Source organism: Anas acuta, chromosome 1, assembly GCF_963932015.1.
Source record: "Anas acuta chromosome 1, bAnaAcu1.1, whole genome shotgun sequence".
Taxonomy (NCBI): Eukaryota; Metazoa; Chordata; class Aves; order Anseriformes; family Anatidae; genus Anas; species Anas acuta.
Window position 1 is genome coordinate 28,048,948 of NC_088979.1, and position 24,933 is coordinate 28,073,880.

Below are 24,933 nucleotides of genomic sequence, written 5' to 3' on the forward strand. Positions count from 1 at the left end.
ACCCATCCAGACTATAATGTCCCAAGCTGGGTACAAGAAAACTGTGAGAAACTATACCAAAAACCTCGCTAAAATCAGTGCAAATAATGTCCAATGCTCTTCCCTTAACCACATATCCATCCTTTTTTTTTTTCTTTTTTTTTTTTTTTTTGTCCTTTTGCCTTCCTTTATTACTTCTGAAGTCTTTCTTTTACCCCAAACCCTGCCATATTTTTTTTCTTTAACTCTTTTACACTGCTACCTCACTGTGTCGTCTTTGTCCCCTCCCTCCCGTTCTTCCTAGTTTGGCTCTCCTCACCAAATTGGTCAGACTGTTGGAAGAGATCTCTCCTTAGCAGCCCTCAGCCCTCGCAGCGGGTCCCATGGTCCAAACTGCTGGTTCCTGTTGACACCAGGTGTGTAACCAGGTGTTGACCTACCTGCACCTCCCCAGGCCTTTCCCCTTGTCTCATGGAGACCAGGTACTGTGAGCACAATGGCTCTGCCAACCCATAAACATAAAGATGTTAACACACGCTGTTCATTCAACCTCTGAACCCCAGGACAGAATTTAGCTACACAACTCCCGTTCTGTTTGATAGGATTTGTGTCATTAAACTTTGGCAGAGTCAAAAATATGGACAATGAGTGGACACATGGACATGGACATGGACATCTGAGAATGTCACTGCTTGCAGGTGCTCTGCACATCCTCTGGGACAGATATCTCTCAGGGATCTTCAAAGCCAAGTAGGACATTGTAAAAATAATCGGTCTGATCCTTGTAAGTGCTATCGGCAAACTCATTTCTGTGCTGGTTTTCCTTAAAATGGTTCAGTAACGTTTTCTTCTTGCCGTGGAGTAGCATGTCCATCCTAATGAGTTGCCTTCTACCTAGTGGTTTTCACATACCATTGGCACAGATAAAGAAGGGTATTCACTGCTCAACTCCCAGACAAAATGAGAGGTTGGAAAGGTGTTGAACCATGGCCGTCTTTGCTTTCCTGTGCTGTCCAGGCACTCTCTCTCTTCCCCCTCTGCCCTTCCTACCTCTGTTCCTTTACTTGCCATCGTGAGCCCTTTCTCCCCACTTTGTTTCCTGCAGAAATACTCTGATCCCTGTAGGACTGCATTTGGCTTACACTGCTGGTCACTAAGCAGTAGCCCTGAAGGGGAAACCTCAGTCTCTTTGAGCCACATGGATGAACACAAGGGCAACTTGGCCTGAAAACAAAAACCACAGCAGGCAATCCTCCTTGCACGCCTCCTCTCTGCCAGTGCTACCATCTCCAACCAACCTGCTGGAGAAGAAGGGCACAGCACACTCAGGGCAGCTCTGGGGCAGCACATCCATTACCCATTTCCCCACCACATTCAGGCTTATTTTCTCATTTCGGTCGCACTCCAGGTCTGCCACTGCTCTGTCTACTTAGAGCAGGAGCAGAGCATGTGTTGTATCTGTTCTGGGTGTGGAGGACATGCAAAAATTAAAGTCCTGTCCTGCCTGGGAGAAATGTGCATGGGAAATCTCTCCTTGTCTTGTCACAGACCCTATAGATTGCCCTGTTAACCTGTCAGTTATCTCGGGAGCAATCGTCTTGCTACAACCCTACAAACATTTTTTATTTTTTTTTTTTTTTCTGGGTTTATGCTCTACCCATACTCCAGGGAGGCCAGAAGTTCAATTTGTGCTTCCTAAAGGCAAAGCCATACCAAGCAGCGCAAAGACTGTAGGGGCTTTTCTTTGTGGGAACAAATGGCAGTATTAAATCCTACTCAAAGCTTCTATTCCTTAGAGCCCAGCCTCAACCAACACCTCATGACCTGGATGCAGAGAAAAAACTTCTGTCCATCAAGATTTGGGAGCCCAGGTCAGGGCACAGCTACTCTTGTCTGTCTTGCGTGGCGTTATAAACCAAGCGGTAATCTCACCTTGCTTTTCCCAAAATCGGTGTCTCCACGTAGTTACATCCTCCAGAGAGGGATTCTTCCTTGCAGTAGGCATATGGGAGTTGAAAAAAAGTTCAGGTTGAGTTCACTGGATTCAGCTTTAAATATATTTTTATTTAAACGTAATCCTGTGAGCTAGTAACTGTCACAGCTCGCCGTGATGAGGCAGGGAGACGTAATTCACAGTTTATAGATCGAAGGCCGAGGGACAGAGAGCTGAAGGGTATGCTTGGATATACTCTTTCAGCTGAGCCTTAACAGCTTAAACAGCTACGACCCTTTGGCTGTTGGGTGCTGTTTTAATTCACACTGAAAGGCTGAGCGTGCCTCACACAATAAGTCACAGAGGGGTGGGGGGCAGTTAACAGCTGAGAAAAAAATAACTGGAAATTAAGGGGCTAAAACTCCTTAATATCAGTCACGAGAGTACATCTGGAAAAGGGGGTCCGGATCAACTTGCCTACCTTGGCTGCCTGCGAGCTGAGCTGATAGCTTAGTCCACTTTCTCAGTGCTTCCTTGTGGACAGATGGGAACGTTTTGGGTATGGGGGAACGGATTACAAAATGGTGACAAAGAAATTTTGCCCTTACAACCACAGCAGAGTGGATTGTGGGGCAGGAAGGAGGTAATAGGGTACGATTTCAACAACCGTTTAGGTGGGCTGTAAGAGAAAACCAGATGGTAACACCTCAGGAGAAAATATGTAGGGTGGAGAGGGGAGGTTTCCCCTCCCAACAGAACAGGTTAAAAACTATGCTTATTGTAGATTTATAAAATGACAAGAGAGAAACAATACTTTATGTAAAAACAAATGGATTTTCAAAGCCTGACCTATCCTGTCCAGCCTGGAGGCTCAGTTCAATTCCTCAAACACAGGATTGCCTCCAATTCTTGAAGACGCTGCAGTGACACTGAAGACAGCCACCTACAAATGTTGTGTGTGAGCCCACACCCGTATAGACTCATCTTATCACACAAGAGAAAAAGCCACTGTTTCAGTAGATGATTCTTCCTGGAATACAAAAAAATCACCTTTTCAGGATGCTGTCCATTAATAACAACCAGGCTGTGCAGAGTACTAACTTCCAGGTTGTAAAAATGAGGTGGAAAAGAGTCATCAATGGCTTACTCCGAAGAAGGTTCAGCTGTCACTAGCTACCAACCTCAGTAACCATTCTGCTCGGTTTCTCTGACATAGGACCAACTAGAAAGATCAACAAATCTATCAGCTATTTATTTTTTACTCCTACTAAATCAAAAAACACATTTTTAGGAAAAAACAGGGCCATTTGCAATGTGACAGGCGCTGAGACAGAAGAGTTGTGCACACAGAGGCAACAAGGCAGCTAGGCTTAGACACTTGAGCTATGACAGCTCTTCAGTCTTTGCAGTGCTTTGCGAGTTGGTTTTATTGGACTTAGCACCGTAAATGCTACTTCACGTTTAAATAGAAGCTGCCCTAGTGCTTCGTTCTTAGCACCGGTTGTTTCTACAGAAATTGTTTCTACAGAAAAGTACTGGTGAGTGATGGGCTTATGAGATGGTATAAGCCCTATTACTATTACTCTTCTTATTTTGCTCTTATTAGTACCGATAAACATACTTGACTGCCAAAAAAAACCCACAACAAACCAAACCCAAACCCAAAACAAAAACAAAACCCCCTCTACCTTTGCTTTCCCCTTGTTCTCTGGATTTCACAAATGGAATGGCAGTAAGACTCCTACCAGCCCTGCAGCCTCGTGTCGGAGCACAGCATCATGGTGATACCAGAACAATGTTTTGGCAAAGGGATGGCTATTTCTTTGTGTCTGATTAACTGCCTTCTACAAAGTAAAAACACCACCAAACCAACCAACCCAACCTCCCCACCTTCCAACCCCCCCAAAAAGTAAAGGCTATCCGTGTAGATCAGTGACAGAGCACCTATATACTATGTGTGTGATAGCGAAGCATGTGAAGTATGTTAAAAATGACATGAATATCACATCATTCTCTTCACCTCTTCTCTCCTTATCCCCTCCTTATCTCAGAGGCTTTACACCACAGTCATTAAAAGCAAAATGGCCAAAGTACGTGGGCCAGCAACTGTATGCACACACCAATGGGTTTTCACTAGAGCACCTGTACAGTGAGCTCCTCAACAATTAGCATCACTGAATCTCTCTTAATGAACCTTTAAATTTGTGTCTATCTCAGGAGTCATTTTTTTCCTTCAACTCAAAATTACTGACTAGCTTGCAGAGGCTAGTGGAATTAGTAGGCCGATGGCACTGCATTTCTCTTTGTATTTCTCTCTGAGATTAATGAAATAACAATCAACAAATTATTCCAAAGGTATTTATTTTTTTCTTGCACATGAAGTAAAAATAAAATCTGAAATAAAAAATTAACAACTGTTTACTGAAATATACAATCTTATTTATACACCAAGTATTTTTTGAATATAAGAAGCTAGAAAAATAGAAATCTCATCTTGAACCCATATAATATTCTTGCAGTACTGCTTAGAAAATTATGTTAAAATAAACATTTTTTCCTTGAAAAGGCACAGTGCACTTTGCTTAACTAGACAAGTGAAAAGGAAGCAAAGTATTCAGTGCAAATTTATAAAATAAGTATTTGGATTACATCTCCTATCATACATGATTTCTAAATGGCTAACCATTTGGATCTTTCATATACCAAAACAGAGTTGATTTAAATTGAAAAGAAAGTTGAACATGCCATTGCCTCTTCCTCTTGGAATTTCATTTTCAGGAATGTCCTAATAAACACTTCTGGAAGTTCTTGTTTGACTTGAAGTTAGGCGCAATGTATGGAAGCAAAGCATCTTTTAATTTCTCACCTAGAATGCTTCATTTAAATTTTACAGAACATTTTGTCCATTCGAGGTATCTGTGAATCATCTTCATAGTTAAAATTTACAAAAATACACATTTATTATGTTAAAAATCCTGTGAATTACCACTTTAAAAATTCTGTAACAAAAAGTTACATGCTGAAGTTTGGTAGTTTGCAAAACCATTATTTAAGTTAAAAACATCAGTCTGTGAAGCTGACAGACCAGTTAAGAATCTCATTAGCATCCATTTCCTCCATGTTTTATGTGAACTTTAACATTTTTATTGAAGTTTACTTTACTTCAAGAGTCAGACCACTCACAAGCCAGAGCTAGGTGACATCTTCTGGATAATAGGTCAGGGTTGGTCAAACCCAGTCAAATCAAACTCAGTGAAATGGTTCTTACAAAAAAAAAAAAAAAAAAAAGGATATGTCCTAAGAAAAAGTTAACTTTTTTTTTTTTTTAATTTTAGATGATTCTAAGTCTGAACAAATGGACTTTTAGTCCAAAAAAGTATTTGGATAGAATTTGAAAAAGAAACGAGAAAATTGTATGAAACATTTTGCTACGCAGCTTCTAAAGCTTGAAATTATAGCCAATAAAATCATATGCTCTGTTAAAAAACAGACCAACAACTACAAAAAGGGAAATTAATACAAAATCAAGTAATTATTTAAGATTTGCTCAAGGATGCTGTTGGTCTGACCTTGCAAAATACTTAGGCAGGTGCTTAATTTTAAGCATGTGAGTCACTGTGCCAAGAGAGGTTTTTATGGCAAACACTAATGCACAAATATTAGCTAGACCGGCTCTTCCACTTCAAGATAAGCATGGACGTAAGTGCTTTGCTGGATATGGATCAGGATGCTCAGCACCTAACAGGACTTTAGGCGCTGGTCCAGCAAAGCACTTACCCACACGAACAACACTGCTGACTTTAAGAACACTGCTCATGTGCTTAACATTAGGCATGCTCGTAAGTGCTTTCCTGGAAGGGCCCGATAGACCAATAGTGTATAAGCTATAAAATTTGAAGCACTGTATGTTTAACACACCGCATATTTAACAATGTTAATCTGCTGAGATTTGCTTTTTCTTGGAACAGGGCATGTCTAACTTCAAGCATTTATTTTCAGAAAGTGCGTAAAAAAAGCCTTTAAAAGCTGCTTCGAGATTATGGCAAGTTAAAATAATATTAGCGAGTCTCCTTATGCTCCTTTCACTTCTTCTTTGGATGTCTTTGTGCAGGCATCTAAAAAGAAAAGAAAACCCTAGGCGTAAGCATTAATCTATTCAAATAAGCACCCATGCTTTTAGTTTCCCTCTACAAACCATAAAGTCAGATGCAATTGAACACGTGAAAGCAAGCATCACTGAACGCTTCTAAATTTCTGATCGGAAGGCAAATTCTGCCAACTGTGCCACCTTTTCCAATGAAAAAAAATCGGATCACCAATTGTCACTTCTACAAATAGAACTAACTTTACTATGTAAGACTGAAAATGATGTGCAAGTCCAACCCTGACATATCCTCAAGTCAGTGCTGGTATTTCCGTATGAAGTTTTCCGTGCTCAATGATGTCAATCCGTTTGCAACGTGAAGTCTTAAAAGAGTTGGACTCTAAGAGCTGCTTAATCCGAAAACAACAACTATAAAAGCATCACAACTCATCAGTTATTTACATGAGCATGTAAAGACAGCATGCTAATCCTGAAAAAGAAATAAAGTAAGACCATATTTCTGTAACGGCGCTGGCATATTGTCTCATGCTAAGCTAACCAAGCAAGAAATAGCAAAGCAGCACTTCATAATGACCTAGCGCTACTGCTGGCTAGTCATAGTAACTATATTTAAATCCTCGTTGTGGTAGGAAATATTGTTTTATGTATTTGGCACCACATGTTCTTCATAACGTCTTACAGCTACATGTTAAGGAAGTTTCAAAGTTACTAAATGTATTTCATTCTTTCCTAAAGGGAAAAAAGAGTTTTTGTTGTCACGTGAAAGCTGTAATGGCTCTTGGAAATGACTCGCGCTCTTTTGTCATGCACAAATTTCTGCTCAACCAAAGACACAGTTGCTAATAAAATTACTGTTGTTGTAAGTTACGGCGTAGCTGACAGCCGAGGCTGAGATGTGACATGCTACAGCACAACGCATCCATGCACAGAGGAAGAACTCTGACTAGTCCTTATGCACAGCGACGGATGTGAAAGTCATGGCTAGAGAAAGAAAAAAAAATTGGTACCCCAAATCAGAAGCCATGACAAAGCCTCCCATCTGTATCAGGATTGTCCTTCTGCCCTAAATTCTGGCCAAATAGGGGTTTTGTTTGTTTGCTTGTTTGTTTTCTTTGAAGAAATGTTCTCAAACCGTTCAGTCAATGAAAAGATGAAATTCCAAAATTTATTTCACAAAACCTTTGTACTATTAAAACCCCCAAACCTGAAAGTAGCACATTAAAACATTCAGAATAAGAGATACAAACATGCATCTGTCCCACCTCACAGCTCCTCTTTCTACTGTAACTCTCTCCCACTCCTGGTTTTCCACTGAAACGTCCATCCCAAGCTTGCTTGCTTGCTTTCCCAACACCTTCCAGTGCTTGGAATTGTCTTTCTGTTAATAGATACACAATTCCTTTAATCTCATTTACCACAACACTCCCTAAGACATTGCTTATTGCACAAAACTTCTCCATTAACATGACAGTAAGTGCCTGTTTACTCTTTTTTTTTCATTTTATTACATTACATTATCCTGCACTTTGGTGTTTTTCAAAAGGATTCTTCTACTGATATGAACTTGGAGGGCATCTTTGATTGTCAAAGAAATTCCTGGGTTAGTTTGAGTGCTTTTCAAAATCTAACCCTTCTAGTTTACAACTGCGATTCCTCTGTCTGGGCTCACCAGATGCTAATTCTTCCCAACTCATAGGAAGAACCTATTAGATAAAGCAAGAACCTATTGGATAAGCCAGTAAGTGCTACTACAGCACTGGTCTTCACTTATAGCCCAGACAAGTAAGGTAGGAAAAAAAGCAAGATGGCAATCCCAAAGGCAGCGCACATCAAAATTGTCATGACGCCTTCTATTACTTTTTAATCTTGTCTCAGAATTAATATCAGAACAGGAAACTCGATTGACAGGACTGCTGAAATTCTGCTCAAGAGAGCTGAACTGCAAGGCAGTGTGGTGTAGCAGGAATTTCTCCATGGCCCTACATAGCAATTCCCATTTTTTTTGTGTCCCCTACCATTCTCTACCTCTTATATTGTTTTAGAAAGTTTACAATCACTAATGGAATTTTATTAATACACCAAATGATTTGGGAGAATGATTCTCACTGAAAAATCAACAAAGTGTCTGCATTGAATCACATATTCAAACCCTAATACTATGGACTGACTTCCAAAGATAAGGAAGACACTATTCATTCTGCAAAATGTCTGAAAAGCATTTCTCCCAAGGAACATAATTTTGGGTCTGGATAAACCACTTCAACAAATGTTTTTAAAACTGGAAGCATTGACTCTGTATTTGTTCTCATCTCAGTCCAGTTTCATTGGGAAGGCACCCACATTTGTGAAATAAGTACTTCTGTAATCAGAGATAATTCCATAGATTTCCATGTGTTTTCCTTTATCTGGAATTCTAACCGTACCGACTTCTCCATTTACAAATAGAACTTTGAAAAAACACTGCTTTGAAAGGCATACAGACCCCCCAAAACTGCGATTGCAAAAAAACGTACAAGACACAGCACGGTTTTTCATTCATTTCTGTTTGGAAAAAATGCCACGGAGCTCTTTAACCTAACAGACACCACAGCACTTCAAAGGATTTAAAGAAAAAGCAAGTCAGCTTGAAGTGGAACAATGGCCTAGTTACCAAAAATGAGTCAACTCCCAGTTTCACTGAAAGTCCCCAGTATCAAGGGATACAAGGCGGGTTCTCCACTGAGCTTAAGTAGCAAAGAATGATGTATTTTAAGATTCCCTTTCTAAAACATTGTAGCTCAACCAGAGTAATGGCTTGGTGCAAGAACTCCTGGAGGAAATCAGACGTTAGTATTGTGCAGGACTGGCTGGGTCTACACAATTGATCCCAGTAACTCAATTCTGTGATCAGGGAAACTGCAATACAGCAGATAGCTGTTTACCTCTGGATATATGGGAATACTCTCTAATAGGGAAAGAACACACCCAAGAGTGAGTTGTATGTTTTAAGCAATAGACAAACTTTGTGCATGTCTTCATAATGCTAAGCCTTACCTAAGACACTCCGAGTTAAGCTTTTGAATTAAACATCCAGCTCCACGTAGACTTTTTTTTAACCCCCACTTTTGTCTTTAAATAAATCTTTCACTAATTATTTTGGTAAGGACATACTGACCTTGGAACTGAACAGAAAATAATTCTATATTGCTATGTGTTAAGAGATTTATCATTTAAGCCTGAAATGCTGTTGTAATTCTTCAAGGATTAATATTTATACACAGGAAAATACCAAAAGCCCACAAGAAATATCCTGAAGCCTAACCCAATTCTTGAAACATACAGCAAACACCACAAGCACAAATTTGTTACATAAAGTACTTTATTGCATCACATGGATGTTGACATTTATTGCAATTTGTTTCTAGCATCTTCAAAACAACCAAAATCTGAATATAGACACAATATCTTTGCCTCAATAAATTGCAGCGCTTATCTCAGCACTTAAGATTTGGGTCAACATAAAAATCTGATGATGCCATCCTATTCTGGTGTCATATTGAGTAAAAACCTCCAGAGAGTCTCAAAAAATAATGCTCCTAATGAACAAAAAACCTCTCCTTTAAAACTTATCACAGGAGAGGGCATGTTTCCAGCCCACAATGGAGTGCAATGGAGAAAACTCTGCTGTGTTCTTGACTGAGCTTGCTCTAGAAGGCAAGGCAGTACATACAGCTGTGCTGCATGCTATGTGCTAATTCCAGGCTGGAATTTCTCCATGGTACTACCTTGCCCCACTGAGACAACAACTCTGTCCCACACTAGCTTGCAGATTTCTTCATCGCACTACACCGTGAACATGAACATGCCCTGCATATATACGTAACAAAAAAACTCCAAGAGACGTTTTTAGCTTAATGTAAAAATAAACACCGTATAAAACTTTTCCAAGAGCGAGTCTTTATTTTGATGCTTTAGGTTTGGAGCTAAAGAAAGAAGAAATGGATTTCATTCCACTCTTATCAACTTTGGCCAGAGCCTTCTGAGCTGCAGTCATCTTGCTGTTTGCCTGTAAATGAAATGCGAGGTAGAACAAGTTAAAAAGTATTTTTGTAGGAGGGAAGTATAAGCTACAAATTTCTAAATACAGAAGTCAAACAAGAAGCTGAATCGCTTTTTTAGTATACAGCAGGAAAGATAATTTTATGCAGGCTTTAAATTGTAGGGGAAAAACCTTACAAAACAAATTTGAGATTATTCAATCAGAAAAATACTTGTCATAAATTGCTTAACCTCAGACAAAGACAGAGAATCAATTACAAAGACAAGGAGGTGAAACATCTTTGCCTTCTGCAGAATGAGATATCCCAACTCAAACGTTTACTTTGGGATAATCCCTGAGTGTACATTAAGAGGAATAATGCATGCAATATAACAGATGCATACTGTACCCTCCAACTCAATCTCATGATTATGCTGTCAGCAGGCTGAATTACAGCCTTGCATTACAGATGATGAATAATTCACACTGATTTATTATCAAAGTCTCTATGTGCAGTGAAATAAAGGGAAAAGAGATGGAAGAACTAAGAATGAAGAAGGTGACCAACATTTGCAAAGCACTTTGAGGCCACTGGGACAACTTCCCAGACTTTTACACCTAAAACACACTTTATGAGCCACGTTTTATAGAGCTGACCTCTTTTCTTTCTTACATTTTAAAATGTTATGTTTTAAATCTCTAGCTGGTTTACCTATTAAGAAAACTTTGCGTTGACCTTTCTTTATGATATTTCTCAGTCTACAGGACTTCACAATTACACTACTTGGGATCAGCTAGAAGGCTGCGGACAGGATGGAGATATGCAACTGCAGTATGACTGTCTGTGTTACTGTACAAACAAAAACACTGCCAAAGTTATTAAAAAAAAAAAAAAGAGTAGTATACTGTACGGAGTCCAAGAGCTATCTTTTCTTTCCCAGATTCTCTCATCAATGTGCTTCGTTATTTTAGAAGTAAATCATATTTAGCATTAAAAGGAATTATCTCTCCTCGGTCTGTTTCTATCTTTATGCTCAGTTCAAAACCTATGTGTACATAATAGAGAGAGGGGAAAACATGCAGATTTTACACTATTTATTACCTCCACTTAGGGGGCAATCCTCTAAGTTCAAAACAAGTGTGTGTCCCAGATACGAACAATTCTGGGGGGTGCTAGGGAAAGAAGGAATCTATCTGTCACCAGCTGCTTCTCTTTGCAAAAGGATAAAGAGTAGTCAGCATTAGTCTGAAGGTCAAAGACCAGAACAGAGGGCCTTTTTAGTTCCCAATGGACTGCAGAAAGATTCATTTTCTTTCAATGCTCAGAGAAACAACCCAGTGCAAGCCTCACAAGCTTGGCACACACAGACAATCTATTTTTCACATCTCTGCTGCTCTCCTAGGAACGGTACAGTGGCAAGCACCACTGGACTCAGATTTGAATTGGCCTCCAAACTTGTGTTGGAGCTGGCAGTCAGCAAGCTCAGTGTTGATTTAACTGTATTAAATTGACATAAATAAGCGCACAAGCAATATGTCTAGGTAAAAATACAGCCTGTCTCAGCAGCACTTGGAATTTAAGTGCATGTTGCCATCATTGTTTCTTTTTCAGATAACCAAAAGTTATCAGGTTGCTATCATTCAGGCGTAGGATTTCTCATCTGAAGCTCTCAAAGAGCTTTGCAAACATTATCTGAGAATCTTAATGTGTCAAAGTCTGCAAGGTTCACTGGCGTGTTCACCAATAAAATACAGTCAAACAGTAACGGTTTAGAAGAGTTCAGAACGGGACATGAAGACCATCAAAATCAAATTAAACCTGAAAGTTCACGATGATACAACTGCAGAGATCTGCCATTTGGCTCCCCCCCCCCTTCTTGTGTGTTTTGGAGGAGAGTAAAAGGGACTCTGTGCTAATGTTAAGTTTTAATCTATGCTTTAACAAAACATGCATGAGTGCAAGGCTGGCTTACCTTTTTGTTTTTCAGATTGCTGCTGTTAAACTTAGTATAGTCTTCTTCTGCTTCCACAGGGACATCTGATAATTTCCTTTTCTGAAATGTTAGAGTGATGAAGTTTCTCTGTCAACCACTTTTATGTGTACACACATGGAAGTTTAAAGCTCTGGCTTTATAAAGTAACCATAGCACCAAAACAGGACTGGCAATGAACAGAGGAATCTGCAGTAACAGTGGAAAGGTTTCGTTTTGTAATTGTCTTCTTTACACATGATTATATACCATCCCTGAAGTATTCAGAAGAGATCATTCAATGCCGTAGGAAGCATTTCCTTCTCCCTAGCCTTTCTGAAGAATGACTTTACAGGAATCACTTTAATCCAGTTTTTAATTTCCATGATTGTGTCTGTGGTGTCGGAGTCTAAATATTTAGAGAACCTTTATGGAGCAGCTGTTGGAAGTTAATTGTCTAGCAGCCAGGGAACCCAGACACTGTTCCCCACAGACTCATGGAACTGTGAAGTACCAGCAACTCCAGCGTTACTGCTATCTGCCAGCACGAGTGGATCGTCATCAGGTCTGTTATCTGTTCGTGCACAACCTCTAGAAGTGATTAGTTTCTACAGTTTGGCCACGATGAAACACTGACATAGCTCTGCTGGCTGCTTCAGCACTTGAATCCAACAGTACGTTGAGAAGCTTGACTGTGCTTGTGCTGGGTGCTTTCTAAACTCAGAAATAATGGGAGTTAAGAGTCCTCAGCACTTCACATGATCAGGCTGTAAGAATGAATATTTCTTTCCATAAACTGTGAGCATGTGTTTAGTTTAAAGGTGAAAACTTTCTGGTATGCTTCCAAAAGGGAAAAAAAGTATATGGTATTTTACAACACTGTATTTTTATTATTATTATATATCTGATATTACTACCCTGTCCTTAATATCCTGTGAAATCTAAGCTGTGGCCTTCCCAGGTCTTGTGCCAAAGAGAGTGATTTTGCAAGCAACTTGGATGGTACCGTACCATTTTAAGATCCTGTTTTATTCATTTTGTTTATGGTGCTTGTGATCTCCCTCCCTCCCCCCTCCTTTCTGGCACAGAAGCCAGGTCTGCAGCTTAGATTTCTCAGCTCTTAGAACCAGATCCAACAGCAGCCTTCTCTTCTGATTTCAATGGGATCTGGATCAGTCTCTCTGGGAGGCTGTTTACTGAGCTGTGATTACATTTTCAAATGACAATGTAACGAATAATGACTATTCTCCTCTTTTTGGAATCTGATAAACAAGTTTTTAAAACTTACAATAAAATGTTTGCATTTCGGCAAAGCATTTGCTGTTCAGTTGTAGCAGAGCCTACATATCCTTTGTAAGCTGTTATCGTCTGCCCATGGCCAGACTTGCCTATGCTGACGAACTGGACAGTATAATGATTACAACACAAGATCAACGGCTTACAATTAATACAGATAACATATTTTTGATTTAATCATTAAACCACGACGTCCAGACTGCACCCAGTCTACTTGATACTACATGAGAGAATCTGTCATAGCTTTTCTGTCAAGCATTGATGTTCCTAAATCTCTCCTCCCTTCAGAATTTAACACAATTTCTAAACATGTAATTACTTTGCTATATGAGGAAATATATATTAGACCCTTATTTGCAAAAATCAAATACTGTGTCTGTCGATATACCTTGTCCTCATAAAGAGAAACCTCAATGCAAAGCAAGTAAGAAATTACAAAGTGAGTAAGTATGGTCTAAAGGAGACTCCAGAATTTAGTGTACAAGTCTGCCTTGCTCCTCTGAGGGTGTGAGATAAAGGAGAGATTTAAGCACCCAAGCTGCAAAGACTTAAACTCAGACACATCATGCACACCTTGGTCAGTGCTCTGAAGATTAATGGTATACTCAGTAAGATTTCACTGCCCAGCAACTGAACGGTTCTAAGCCTCGTTTCCTCTGTAACCCAACTGCTGAAATAAAACTATTTTTAAAAATAGAGCCTCAGAACTATCCCAATAGTATAAAAGCTATTCATACAGAATATGTAATGTACATCACATGTAGTTTAATATAGTTGTTGTAACATGCTTATACAGCTAATGAATATCAGTTGGCTCCTGATGTGTGTTTAATATTTCTTACAATACATAAAGATAATTCTTAACAGAATCAAAGGGCCAAGTAACTGTGCAGCCAGAACAACTGTCCAACCACATGGAAATAACTTATATCCATGGATATACATTGGAGAACAAATGCTATTAATAACAGTAGGGCCCAATTATTCCTGCATGTGCTAGCTGACATACGGCTTAACAAAACAGTCACTGAACCGGCCAGAAATGAGGTTATTTTAGACTGTGTTTCGGTAAGTAGCGGGGACTTTGCAGGAAAGGTCATTGTAGTAAGTAACCTAGTTTCAGTAGACACAGGGTGCCTCAGTTTAAATTAAATGAAAAGGAAAATCAGAAGTGAGGCTCTTGATCCCACAGGGGCAAACTTTGCAAACTGTTTGCCTTCTTTTCAAAAGCCAAAGCAAAGGGCTTGATGCGTGAGGGGAAGACTCTTGGAATGCAAAAGAAAAAGATGAAATACATAAGTTTGGATCTCTTACCTTAACAAAGTGAAGAATTTTGAAGGAAAGAGCTTCTCAAACTGAACTAGATGAATACTCCCCCCCATACACTCACACAGATGCACACATTTTCCATCCCCCTCAAGTAAAAAGATAGTAGTAGTAAGCAAAAATCTAAAATGAACAGGGCAAAAAAAGCATAAAGAAAAGATATTTGTTTTAGGCGTCAGGTAATACAGGGATAAAGGGAGAGCTGCCAAAAAGTCAAGCTGAGTTAGACCTTGGAAAGGAAATTAAAACAAATAGTAGAAGGTTGTTTAGCCACAGAAGCAAAAATGGAATCTAAAAAGCAAGGCTGCTACAAATGAATAGATATTAAAGCTAATCTAGGTCTAGCTCTAAAATGGAATAAATCCTTTGCCTCAATAAATTGTTTTCAGTGAAGATGAAGAGGTTAAATTCAAGGTTAAATTCAGATGAAGAGAAAAGAAATCACTCTGTTCAAAATAGAAGTAAAACTCAATATGCTGACACTGTTGGGAGACTGCCTCAGAAAATCACAAGTCCAGGAGCAAAACCTGGCAACCATTCTACTAGATAGGGACCACATTGCCACAGAGTAGCAAAACACCCATCTATTTGTGAGGAGGAAGAAAAAGTTAGAGTAGGCTTCAGCAGAATGGAAGCTGTGGGTGTGTGAAAGAAGGAAGAATAATTAAAGACATGGAGTAAATGAGAACTAAATGTAGGCAATACCTACTGACTTCTTTTTTTCCACAAAGATAATACAGTTTATGGTGACAGAAAATGTAAGGGATTGCCAGAGGATTTGATGTGGTGTCACTTAAGCAACGGAAATGAAAGATGAAGATTGCATAAGAATTTTAACGTATGTAAGAAACTGTGTGAAAGGGAAACAAAGGCAAGTAATGCAGAAAGGGATGGCATAGGGATGGATGAATATCACAAGTGGAGTGCCATGAACAATACCTATTCAAAATGTTCGTTAATTGTTAATTAAAGATAACAGCATGCTAACGTTCAGTGAATGTAGACCACTGTGTAGCATTATGAATACCTAAAGAGCTTGTAACACTGTGAAGGAAAAGCAGAAGAGCCTTCAAGACTGGAAACATTATAAACAGATGAAATGTACAGAAGTGTATGGTCGTGTATACAGCAACATCCTGCATGAATTTCAGTGTAGTGTAGAAAAAAAGACCTGTGTGTCTTAACTGTTCACTGCATGACTATCAGCTACATCACCCAGTAAGAGAGGCAAATGGGATATCTTAATATAATGAGATAAAGTTAAGAGTTAAAAGTTAAAGTTATGAGATAAAGTTAAAGTTAATCCCTTCTAGTTAAGACCAGAAGGGCTAATGCCATCACATTGTATTGGTAAAGATGCTACCATGAAAAATTATATCTGATCCTGGTCACCTGTTTTCAGACAATTGAGTTCATCTTGGAACAGGTGCAAAGAAATGTTCCCACAATGATAACAGAATGGAGAACCCATCTTCCACAAGCAAGTTTGGCTTCACAAAATGAAAACAGAAGGATATATATTTTCCCTTTACACGCTGAGAGAACTTATGTTAGGGAGGGAAAAGAGCCATTTCAATTAAAACAAACAATGATAATGTTAGCACAAAACCACAAGGGAATAAATTGGCCACGAATAAATTCAAGGTGGAATTTACAGGAAGGTTTCTGAGCATCAGAGGAATGAGGTTATACAACAGTCTTCCAAGAGAAGTAATGGAAACAAAAAATCCTAATGAGACTTACAGTGGAGAATGGTCAGTGTAGGAGAGATTATCCAACATGGTTGTCTGGGAATCCATGACCCAGGAGGTCCCTTTCAGGGTCCTCATAAATTACATATGAAAGAAAACCTATGAGGTCATAGCGTCCCATCAACCTCAATAAAACTAAATGAGCAAAACACAAAGGAGAAGACTGCTGACCAAAAACATAAAATAAGTCTCTTTCCCTCCCCTTTTTTAAACAACAAAACCAACCAAAATATTGCTTAACATAAAATATAAAAGTACCTGGTAATGTTCTCGTGTTATTTCAGACTGTGTTTTTACAAGGCCAATTTACTCATTGTATTGCACCCAGTGCTTGGCCTAGTTCAGTTTTAATAACAATTCAGAGAAACTAGCTTACAACATACTATTTCTTTTAATATCGTTCTCTTTAATGCTCTCCTACCTTCAATGGTGGCTCTGGTGAAGGGCTTGTAAGTTCTGGGAGGCTGCAGAGCAAAAAACTTTATGTTATAAATTTAGACAGCTGAATGACCCAAATTTTAATTCCTTTCCCACAAAGGTTGCTTTGTGTATCAGCTGCTCACACATGGCATATGTTTGCAAAAAAAGTGGCTCATGGATCTTGCCTGTATTTCTGACTTAGATAACTGAAAAAGAGCCAGGCACTATGAAGAAACATGGGCTCTTAAAAAAAAAAAAAATCTTAGATTGGGCAGCCCTAACAGGAGAAACCCACATTACTTTTGAAAATTTTGGCTATATTAGTAAGACGATTTTACAAAGCACATAACATCTCTGCAATCAAACTCATAAGATATGGGACTTCTGAGGTGTACACTGTGCACTTCTGTAGGCCACAACAGAACACAATGAACAGAACTGAACAGAGGGGAAAGTACAGGGTGCCAGTGATGCCCCCAACAATCTCTGCTGCTGGACGAGAACACCAGCATGAGGACGCTCTCACCTTACAGATTTAAGTATAACCTAGCATGGGTTACATATGTGAACTCAAACCCCACACCACTGAGTGAATGGGGAAAATTGTATTATTCACTGTAATTTTGATGACCAAACACCAGCATTCAATAGAAATGACCAAAAGGTTATTAATGCATGCCACATAAAACTAGCACCTAGCTGGAACAATACTTACCCTAAGTATTTTGACAGCTCCTTACTCAGATCTTCAGGAATATATTCTGATATTAACCCGTGGGCATACCGTACATAGTCTCCAGGAACAGGGCAGGGAATGAAAAGGAGAAGAAAAAGAACATTCACATTATAAAGTCATGCTGTCTTAGCCATGTTGTATGCACTACCATAAATCATAAGGTTGAACTAATAGTAAGAGACTTCTAATGGATACACTGTGATGGTTCTCTGTGTTGAGTAGTTTATGTTACATGACACTTGTAGGTTTATTTAAAAAGTAAAGACTTACTACACTCACTTTGTCAGCACATGTTATTAATATCTGCTCTATGTACTTTACAAAAGCTGTTCACTTTCTGAGAATACTAGATATCATGTATTTTTCCGAATAAATTAAATTTTAAAAACCTGCAAAAGTAAAAAGCTGACTCAACAGAACATGCAATCATTAATTTTAAAGCATCTGGATCTTACAATTATTTGGCAAGCGCTTCAGTACTAAAGTACATTTTCTGGCTTCAACTGAAAACAATTAGATGAGACAATGAGTCTATTTCAAAGTCTTGTACTTAATTTCAGTACTTTACGGAAAATGCCAAGGCCTATCTAAACATCACTGGCAAGACAGGATAATTATCTGTGGAAATATGAACTACTAGAAGCTGTTTTCAGTACAGGGCACTCCTGCTATAAATGTTTTTTCTGAGAGACGGGAAAAAAAAGTGACCCTTTTATAACATGAAGTCCTAAACCAGATCTTTTCCGGTCACGTTCTACACTCACACTTACTGATCACGGGCTGGAACTTTCAGACTTGCTGTTGTTGGGGCTGCTAGGGAGTAACTTTAGCCATGCACAGGAAGTATTTGCCAGACACACATTAAGCTAAAATCTCACCTCCAAATTCCATCTACAATAGGCCAGCTCTATCTTTTTGTATGACTACACACTAAGAGAGTTAAGAGGTACATGGTAAACTGGCCTCAGGATAGTGAAGAGCTTTTTTTTTCTGCAACAGAGAGTTTCCTCCTTTTTTTGAATATCTAAAAAGCCCAATGCAAATTGGCACTGAAGCAGAAAGCATTAACCAACTGACACCAGCATATTCATTTTGATCGGACTAGCATCAAACTCACAGTATCTCCTGTCTGCACTTCTCTTTCCTCCACTGCCTCAATTCATCAAGTCTTTGTCACTCCCTAAGCCCATTTTAGGGTCAGGAGAGAAGAAGCGAAGAATAAATAATTTAAATCCAAGACAACTTCACCTTTGCACTTAATATGAGCAATTTATCTCTTAAGAAAAATATTTCCGTCATTTTACTCTTTGCATTATGACACTGAACGGTGAGGCCAAATCAACTGCCATTATAACCCAAATACAAAATCAATTTTCTTTGCATTTCTGCCCCAAAGGAATCTTCACTGATTTCCTTTACCAATTTTAAAATACCACTGTTTGCCTCACCTTAGCCTTACTTTGTCATTAACCTCCTGTCAGACACCAGGAATAGTTGTACACCTCCCTTCTTTGTCTTCCTAGTGAAATATTCAGGTTTCATATGTTGAATCTTCCCTCCTTTCCCATTTGCACCCATTATATCCTACAACATCTGTAAAAGCTAACTACAATACCCATCTATTTGTGAGGTACTGGTATTTCATAATACCGTTATGCAAGAAGAAATTCTCTACCAAAATAAATTGCACTGTCATGGCAGTGAAAGGATCAGACAAGAAAATTAGGCTTATTAAAAGTAAGTGTTGAGTAAGGTCCATTTGACTTCCTGTCATTCACCTTGCTGTATACAGCGGGACTGCCTCCGAAACTTACCTATTTTTAAACCCTCATATTCCCTACTCAAATGCTGCTCTTTTAAATCTATACATCTAAAAAGAGAAATATATGCATGTTTTTGTAAGTAAGCAGGAAGGTGGAAAAAGCACTACAGATTAGCTATTTGATTGCTCATTTCAGAGATAAAGTATTTAGGCATAGTCAAGACTGTCACTGTCAGGACAGGACAATTTTCTGTTTCTTTAAAGAAGTAGGGGTAGGGGAAAAAGGGTAAAAAGCTACTGTAAAGTTAAAGTAACTTACAAATTTTGCAGCTTTGTCTCCCTTTAAAAACCATATATTACAATCCCTGTTCTATAAAACTGTCGAGCTGCCTCTTAAATCTCATTTATGTTGTTTCCTTTGATATCATTACTTGGTAACTCATTTTCCACTTCGTCAGCAAGTTGCTTTGTTTTCCTTATTTTTCAATGGCATGCAGACTTCTGAAAGTCTTAGTAATCAGAAACAATTTGCCTTTGTTCATTTTGTTCTGAACCTTTCTTAATTTCCATTAGTGTCCGTTTTCAGGTTTCTCTATACAACTTTATGTCCCAGTGACATTCAGGATGCTGCCCTCCCCAGCAAAAAGGTGACTAGAAGCAAGCAGGATCACTCCAGACTTTTTGGTATCAGCACTGTCACTTTCAGAGAGATTTAATATGCATACACTGCTGAAGTTTTTGCCCTGAGTAAGTGTACACATCTATTCTGTCCATTTGTCACATAAAGCAGTGTTTTTAGTCTATGACTGTGCCTTCCTACCATCCTTTCTCTTCTAAGAGACTTTTATCAACAGCATTTGCATACTAATAAAAAAAAATAGACTTTTCTAATACAGAGGCTTTTATTGTGTGGATACTCATACATATTATGTATGGTCTCAGTTCAGTAAAGCACTTCAGCATACATTTCACTGAGAAAACATCTTCTCTGTAAACTAAGGAGAAGCCAAAAGAACCCCAGTTGTGATCTAATGTCAAGGAGCCCCTAACAAAGACACCAAAGAACTCAAGAAACTTCAAGAGACACAGCCACAACATGTATGGATTTTTCTGTGCAAGGAATACATTTACTGCAGAGACCACTTTCAGTCCATTTTAGATGCTAATCATGTATTTTATCTGCAGGTATGCGGTTTCACGAAAACTGAATTCATTACAGCGCTTAACAATGGTTAGTTTTCTTACCTTCTTCAGCATCTGTGATCTGTTTACCGCTGATAAATGTAGGTGCTTGTACCCTTTCACCTACAGATATATTGTTGCTTTTAAGTGCTTTCACTGTTTGATTGACCTATAGGAAACCACAGAAAGAAATGTCTATATCAGTGTTGTTATGCACATGTTAATGCAGTGACAAAGCTCTTGTAATTTTGTTTCAAGCATATAAAACACTCAAGTTATGGACTGTGGTGAAATTTAATATACATTTGTAATGACTAGCATATGAGCTCAAAAACGCAACAAAGCTAGCCCGTTTTTGAACGTGTTGCCTTGGCAACACAGCACCACTTTTGTGGCACCCTAAGATGCGATGAGCTTTTCAGATGTAACAACCACCCTTATCCAGGTGAGAAATACACCTGCTGGAAGAACAGAGAATGCCTCAACCCAGTTGGATTGCAAAGGCAGCCCTGACGGAAATCAAAGATTAAGAACATTGCAGGGCACTGTGATACTGTACCTAACGCAGAGATCACTGGCAAAGAAATTTTCAACACAAACAGGCGCCTGCTCAAACATTCAGGCATTCATTGGAAAGGAGATAACCCCCAGCTTCATCGGTGCAGAAAGCAGACCAGCTTTTTTGCTCGTAGCATCATAGTAGAGGCACGTCTACGTGTAAAATTAGATACACCTTCTTTACACCAAAACACAGACAACACTGAACTCAGTCATATGAGTTATTTCTTTTCAGCATACTGTACTGACTTCTTGAAGAGTGTGGTGGGATTAGGATAGCAGCAACCATATCAGGACCGCTATGAAAGTCTCTGCCAAGACTTCAGGAGGGATCACATTTACAGCACAAACCCAAGCTGGACTATCTGTCCAGCTTTAGGGTATGGCAGAATTTAAAAGCTGCAAGGAGAAACACTTTAACCCTACCTCTAGCCTATTGTCAAAGCAGATAAGGCAAGAAATAAGCCTCTCACTTCGTGCAAAGCCAACAGCACAGCAATAAACTCAACTTCAGCTTCTTCTCCTGCCTCCTCACTTCAAATCCCTTTCACACCAGCCCCATCAAAATGAGAAATGTAGCAAACCTGCCATTTCCCTAATACTTCATCCCCCTCCTGCATGCAACAACTGCAGTGTGCTGTCTCTCCTTCTTGCACAGGACATGTACTTTAACTGAGGGATGCCACATGGCTCAAATACAGATACGGACAAGTTAATCTGCATTTTCCATTTAAACATAAAGCAATTTAGAAAGCAAAATAGAAACGTGATACCTTTTTCTTTAACCACTTCAACGTCTTCTCTTGGCTGTACTTGTGAAATTTCTGACTGCCAATCTCTGAGATAAACCAAGAAAGGGGAAGAAAGTCATGACTGGTTTAGATTGCATTTTCAATACACTTAAAATCTTCAGAGTTGTAGACAGAGCACGGAAGTTAATTTGCAGCTTGCACATGTTTGATATCAGGGCAAAAAGTTTCAAAAATATTGGAAACATGGAAAAATAAACAGACTGAGCTGATATGCACAAGTTTGAACAACCTAACAATCTTTAATTAGGCCCTAATCCAGCAAAGCACATATTTTATTTATATATGTGTAATCTTGGGCTGCCTGAATTCAGTAAGGCTCTTCTCAAGCCCTTGTAATTTGCCAAACTGTCACTACCCTGTGTCACCAGACCGGTCATTTTAACCACACCGTTTGCAACATAAAAGATTGTTCGCATGACTGCTAAAAACCACACAAGCATCCACAACAGAGTATCTTAAATCTTTGGCTTATGAATTCCAGCACCTTGTAGGGGGCCAGGAGAGTTGGGTAGGGAAGACAAACCATCTGCCCTTTCAATAATCTCTTTTCCTATCATTCCTCCACTCCCATTTCACGGGGTGACTATTGCAGAAGTTTACTTCTATCCCCCTTTTACGTACTTTAATACAGTGTCAAAGGAAAATAAAGAACTAAAATAATGAAACACACTCCTAGTGGGAGGAAGTACATGATTCATTTATGATTTATTGAGCAACATAAATTAACTCGATGATATAAGAATTTCAAAAAGTGTTTCCCCTGTGATAACTGGGGTACCACAAACATATGTGAGTCAGGATGCTGAGGCAGAGGAGAGAGAAAATTGCAAAAGTTCATGGAAATTTCAGGATAAAAATTATTGAGCTTTAATTCACAGTGCTCCGTTTTAGAAACGGAACAAAATGCCTAGGAAGATTACACAGGAGATTTCAGAGCCCACTGTGTTTGAATCTATTTCTTCAACAGGTATTTCAATAGCTTTTAATCTCCTGTATACCGTTCCCATAAATACATACATCTGTTTCATGTCATTTACTGACCCAGTATCATATTCCAACACTAGGTTCATGGAGTTTCCTTCTCCCCTTGCAAACAACAACATTATTTATGATTGTTTCAGCATTTCCTTCTTTGGGGTTTATCTTGGCTCTTCCAAATTGCATACAAATATCTAACTGTTATGTGCTCTTTGTGTATGCATGGTAGGGGGTACGGAGAGGTCGGGGAAAGCTGTTTACAAGATAAAGTTTAAATCTATCTCAGCACAACAGCTGTAGAAGAGTAAAATGCAAAAAATTCTTCAGAGCAAAAAGGAAACAAAATGCTGATATATACTTTGCTTCGTGAAGTTGACGAGTTGCAGGTAAAATTGCAGCTGTGACAGTACTGGCTGCAGCCTTCAGGACTTTGAAGTTTCTAAATGGCTCTGAAAGAGAATCAGCAGAAATTGGGGGAGACTGTCTGTATGCTTGAACCTGCTTCTCAGAGCTAACGTGGTTTGGGCCAAGCACAGTGAATACAATTCACGGATTCCTCTCTTATCTGAGAAAGTTCGAGGAAGGGACATCCTCCTGCCACCATCCCCCAGCCCATGCTGAAAAGTAATTCTCGTCCAGATTCCCAGGCAGACTCCCCCACAACAGCATGATTCAGAGTGACTCAGTTAGAGAAAGGAAACGTAGAACTGTGAAGCCATTTTCATTAAAACATGTGAAAAATAATTACGTTGAACCCTTCAGAGATCACTTTGTTTGAAAACATTTTGTGTGCTTGACAGCTTTGACTATTAAACTCTAGAAACTGACAATATTTGAGACCTCTGAAGAATTAAAGTGAGTTATGAAAGTCACAAACTGCTGACAAAAGGATTCAATATTGGAACGTGGATTTAACATGTGATGCACATTTGATATTGGTGAGAGTTAGCGACTATGTTTGATAATATGAGTATATATTGGAAAGCCTTTTGTTCCCTAATGTGTCTGGTGCCTATAAAACTGGTCTGAGACATCTGGAAAGATTGGGTTTGAGAAATACAGATGGAATATAAGTGGTTCTACAATTAAATAATATGTTCAGCGATCGGGTAATCGCTATGTAGACTTGGAAGTTTCCCTGATGTATTGTTGAGCAAACTGCCTAAAGCACATTTTAACATCCATTTTCTCAGTGTTTTCCATAACTCAGAAACTCATATGGCCCCTTTTTTCCTACCTTCTGGGAATACAAGCTTGGCAATATTACTTAGTTATTCTAATCAGGTAAGTTTTCTTGGCTCTTCATGTTAATCACATCAGACAAGATCACAGTGCAGTTTTTGCCTTGCAAAATGAAACAAAGAGTAACGCTCTAGAATTGGAGTTCATAACCCTTTCCTAATCCTCCTCTATTGTACTCTTTATCCAATCTTTGAATTCATTAGCAAACAACCTGCCTCACCCAGATTCAGCAAGCTGTAACACACCCTTTCCTCAACTACTAAAGCAGGTAAATGGGAATTTAATCCAGCAAAATGAATTTTCAGTGCCCTTCAACACCGAGGCCAGGGAAAGTGGACTTTCTGCTAATTCAGTAAGTGTAAACTGTGAGTGCTCTAGGGTAAGAATTTGTTATACAGATGTTAAAAGTCTTAAGATTAAATTAAGAGTGAAATAATTATGTTGTCAGGTTCTGCCAAACGGATCAGAGTTGCAGAAGACCGAACACAACAGATACTTCTTGCCCTAAAGCCCTGCTCCTTAAATGAGAAAGGCTATGTAGTAGACAAGTCTTAGAGCTAGAAAAGAGTACATTAGTCATAATATTGGTATTTTTTACAGGCAATAAAAGAGATGTGAATATGAAACACGTAGAAGGGGAATGAACAGAACGGTGACCTGTGCATGACAGGCAGGCAAGCACTGATGTGTCTGTTGCATAACTGTAGGTTTGGTGTTCTAAAAAATGAAAGAAATCCTAAGAGCAAGGCCTAATGTTGTTACTTTCAACACAACCCAAACATGAACAAGAAAAGCAGCAGCAGGTACATGTCCAAGATTATCACATACAGCCTGTGTGCAAGCACACACAGCATTAATGTCAACA

General features: G+C 39.0%; 1 protein-coding gene across 5 annotated transcripts in view; it reads right to left on the bottom strand.

Moving 5' to 3' along the window:
- Positions 1-5,185: 5,185 nt before the first annotated feature.
- The window catches only part of RNASEH2B (ribonuclease H2 subunit B), a 42,704-nt gene continuing 22,956 nt past the window's right edge, over positions 5,186-24,933 (bottom strand). For 2 of the 5 annotated variants that reach the window (XM_068674160.1, XM_068674152.1), the window contains exons 6-11: positions 21,810-21,874; positions 20,542-20,647; positions 17,514-17,592; positions 16,800-16,842; positions 7,280-7,395; positions 5,186-6,027 (exon numbers count right to left, since the gene is read on the bottom strand). In XM_068674160.1, the coding sequence (XP_068530261.1) occupies positions 5,847-6,027; positions 7,280-7,395; positions 16,800-16,842; positions 17,514-17,592; positions 20,542-20,647; positions 21,810-21,874 (590 nt within the window). In that variant the 3' untranslated portion in view covers positions 5,186-5,846. Of the gene's footprint in view, positions 6,028-7,279; positions 7,396-9,357; positions 10,063-12,008; positions 12,216-16,799; positions 16,843-17,513; positions 17,593-20,541; positions 20,648-21,809; positions 21,875-24,933 lie in introns of those variants that run through there. The other 3 variants (XM_068674165.1, XM_068674175.1, XM_068674169.1) reach the window with 3 other exon arrangements.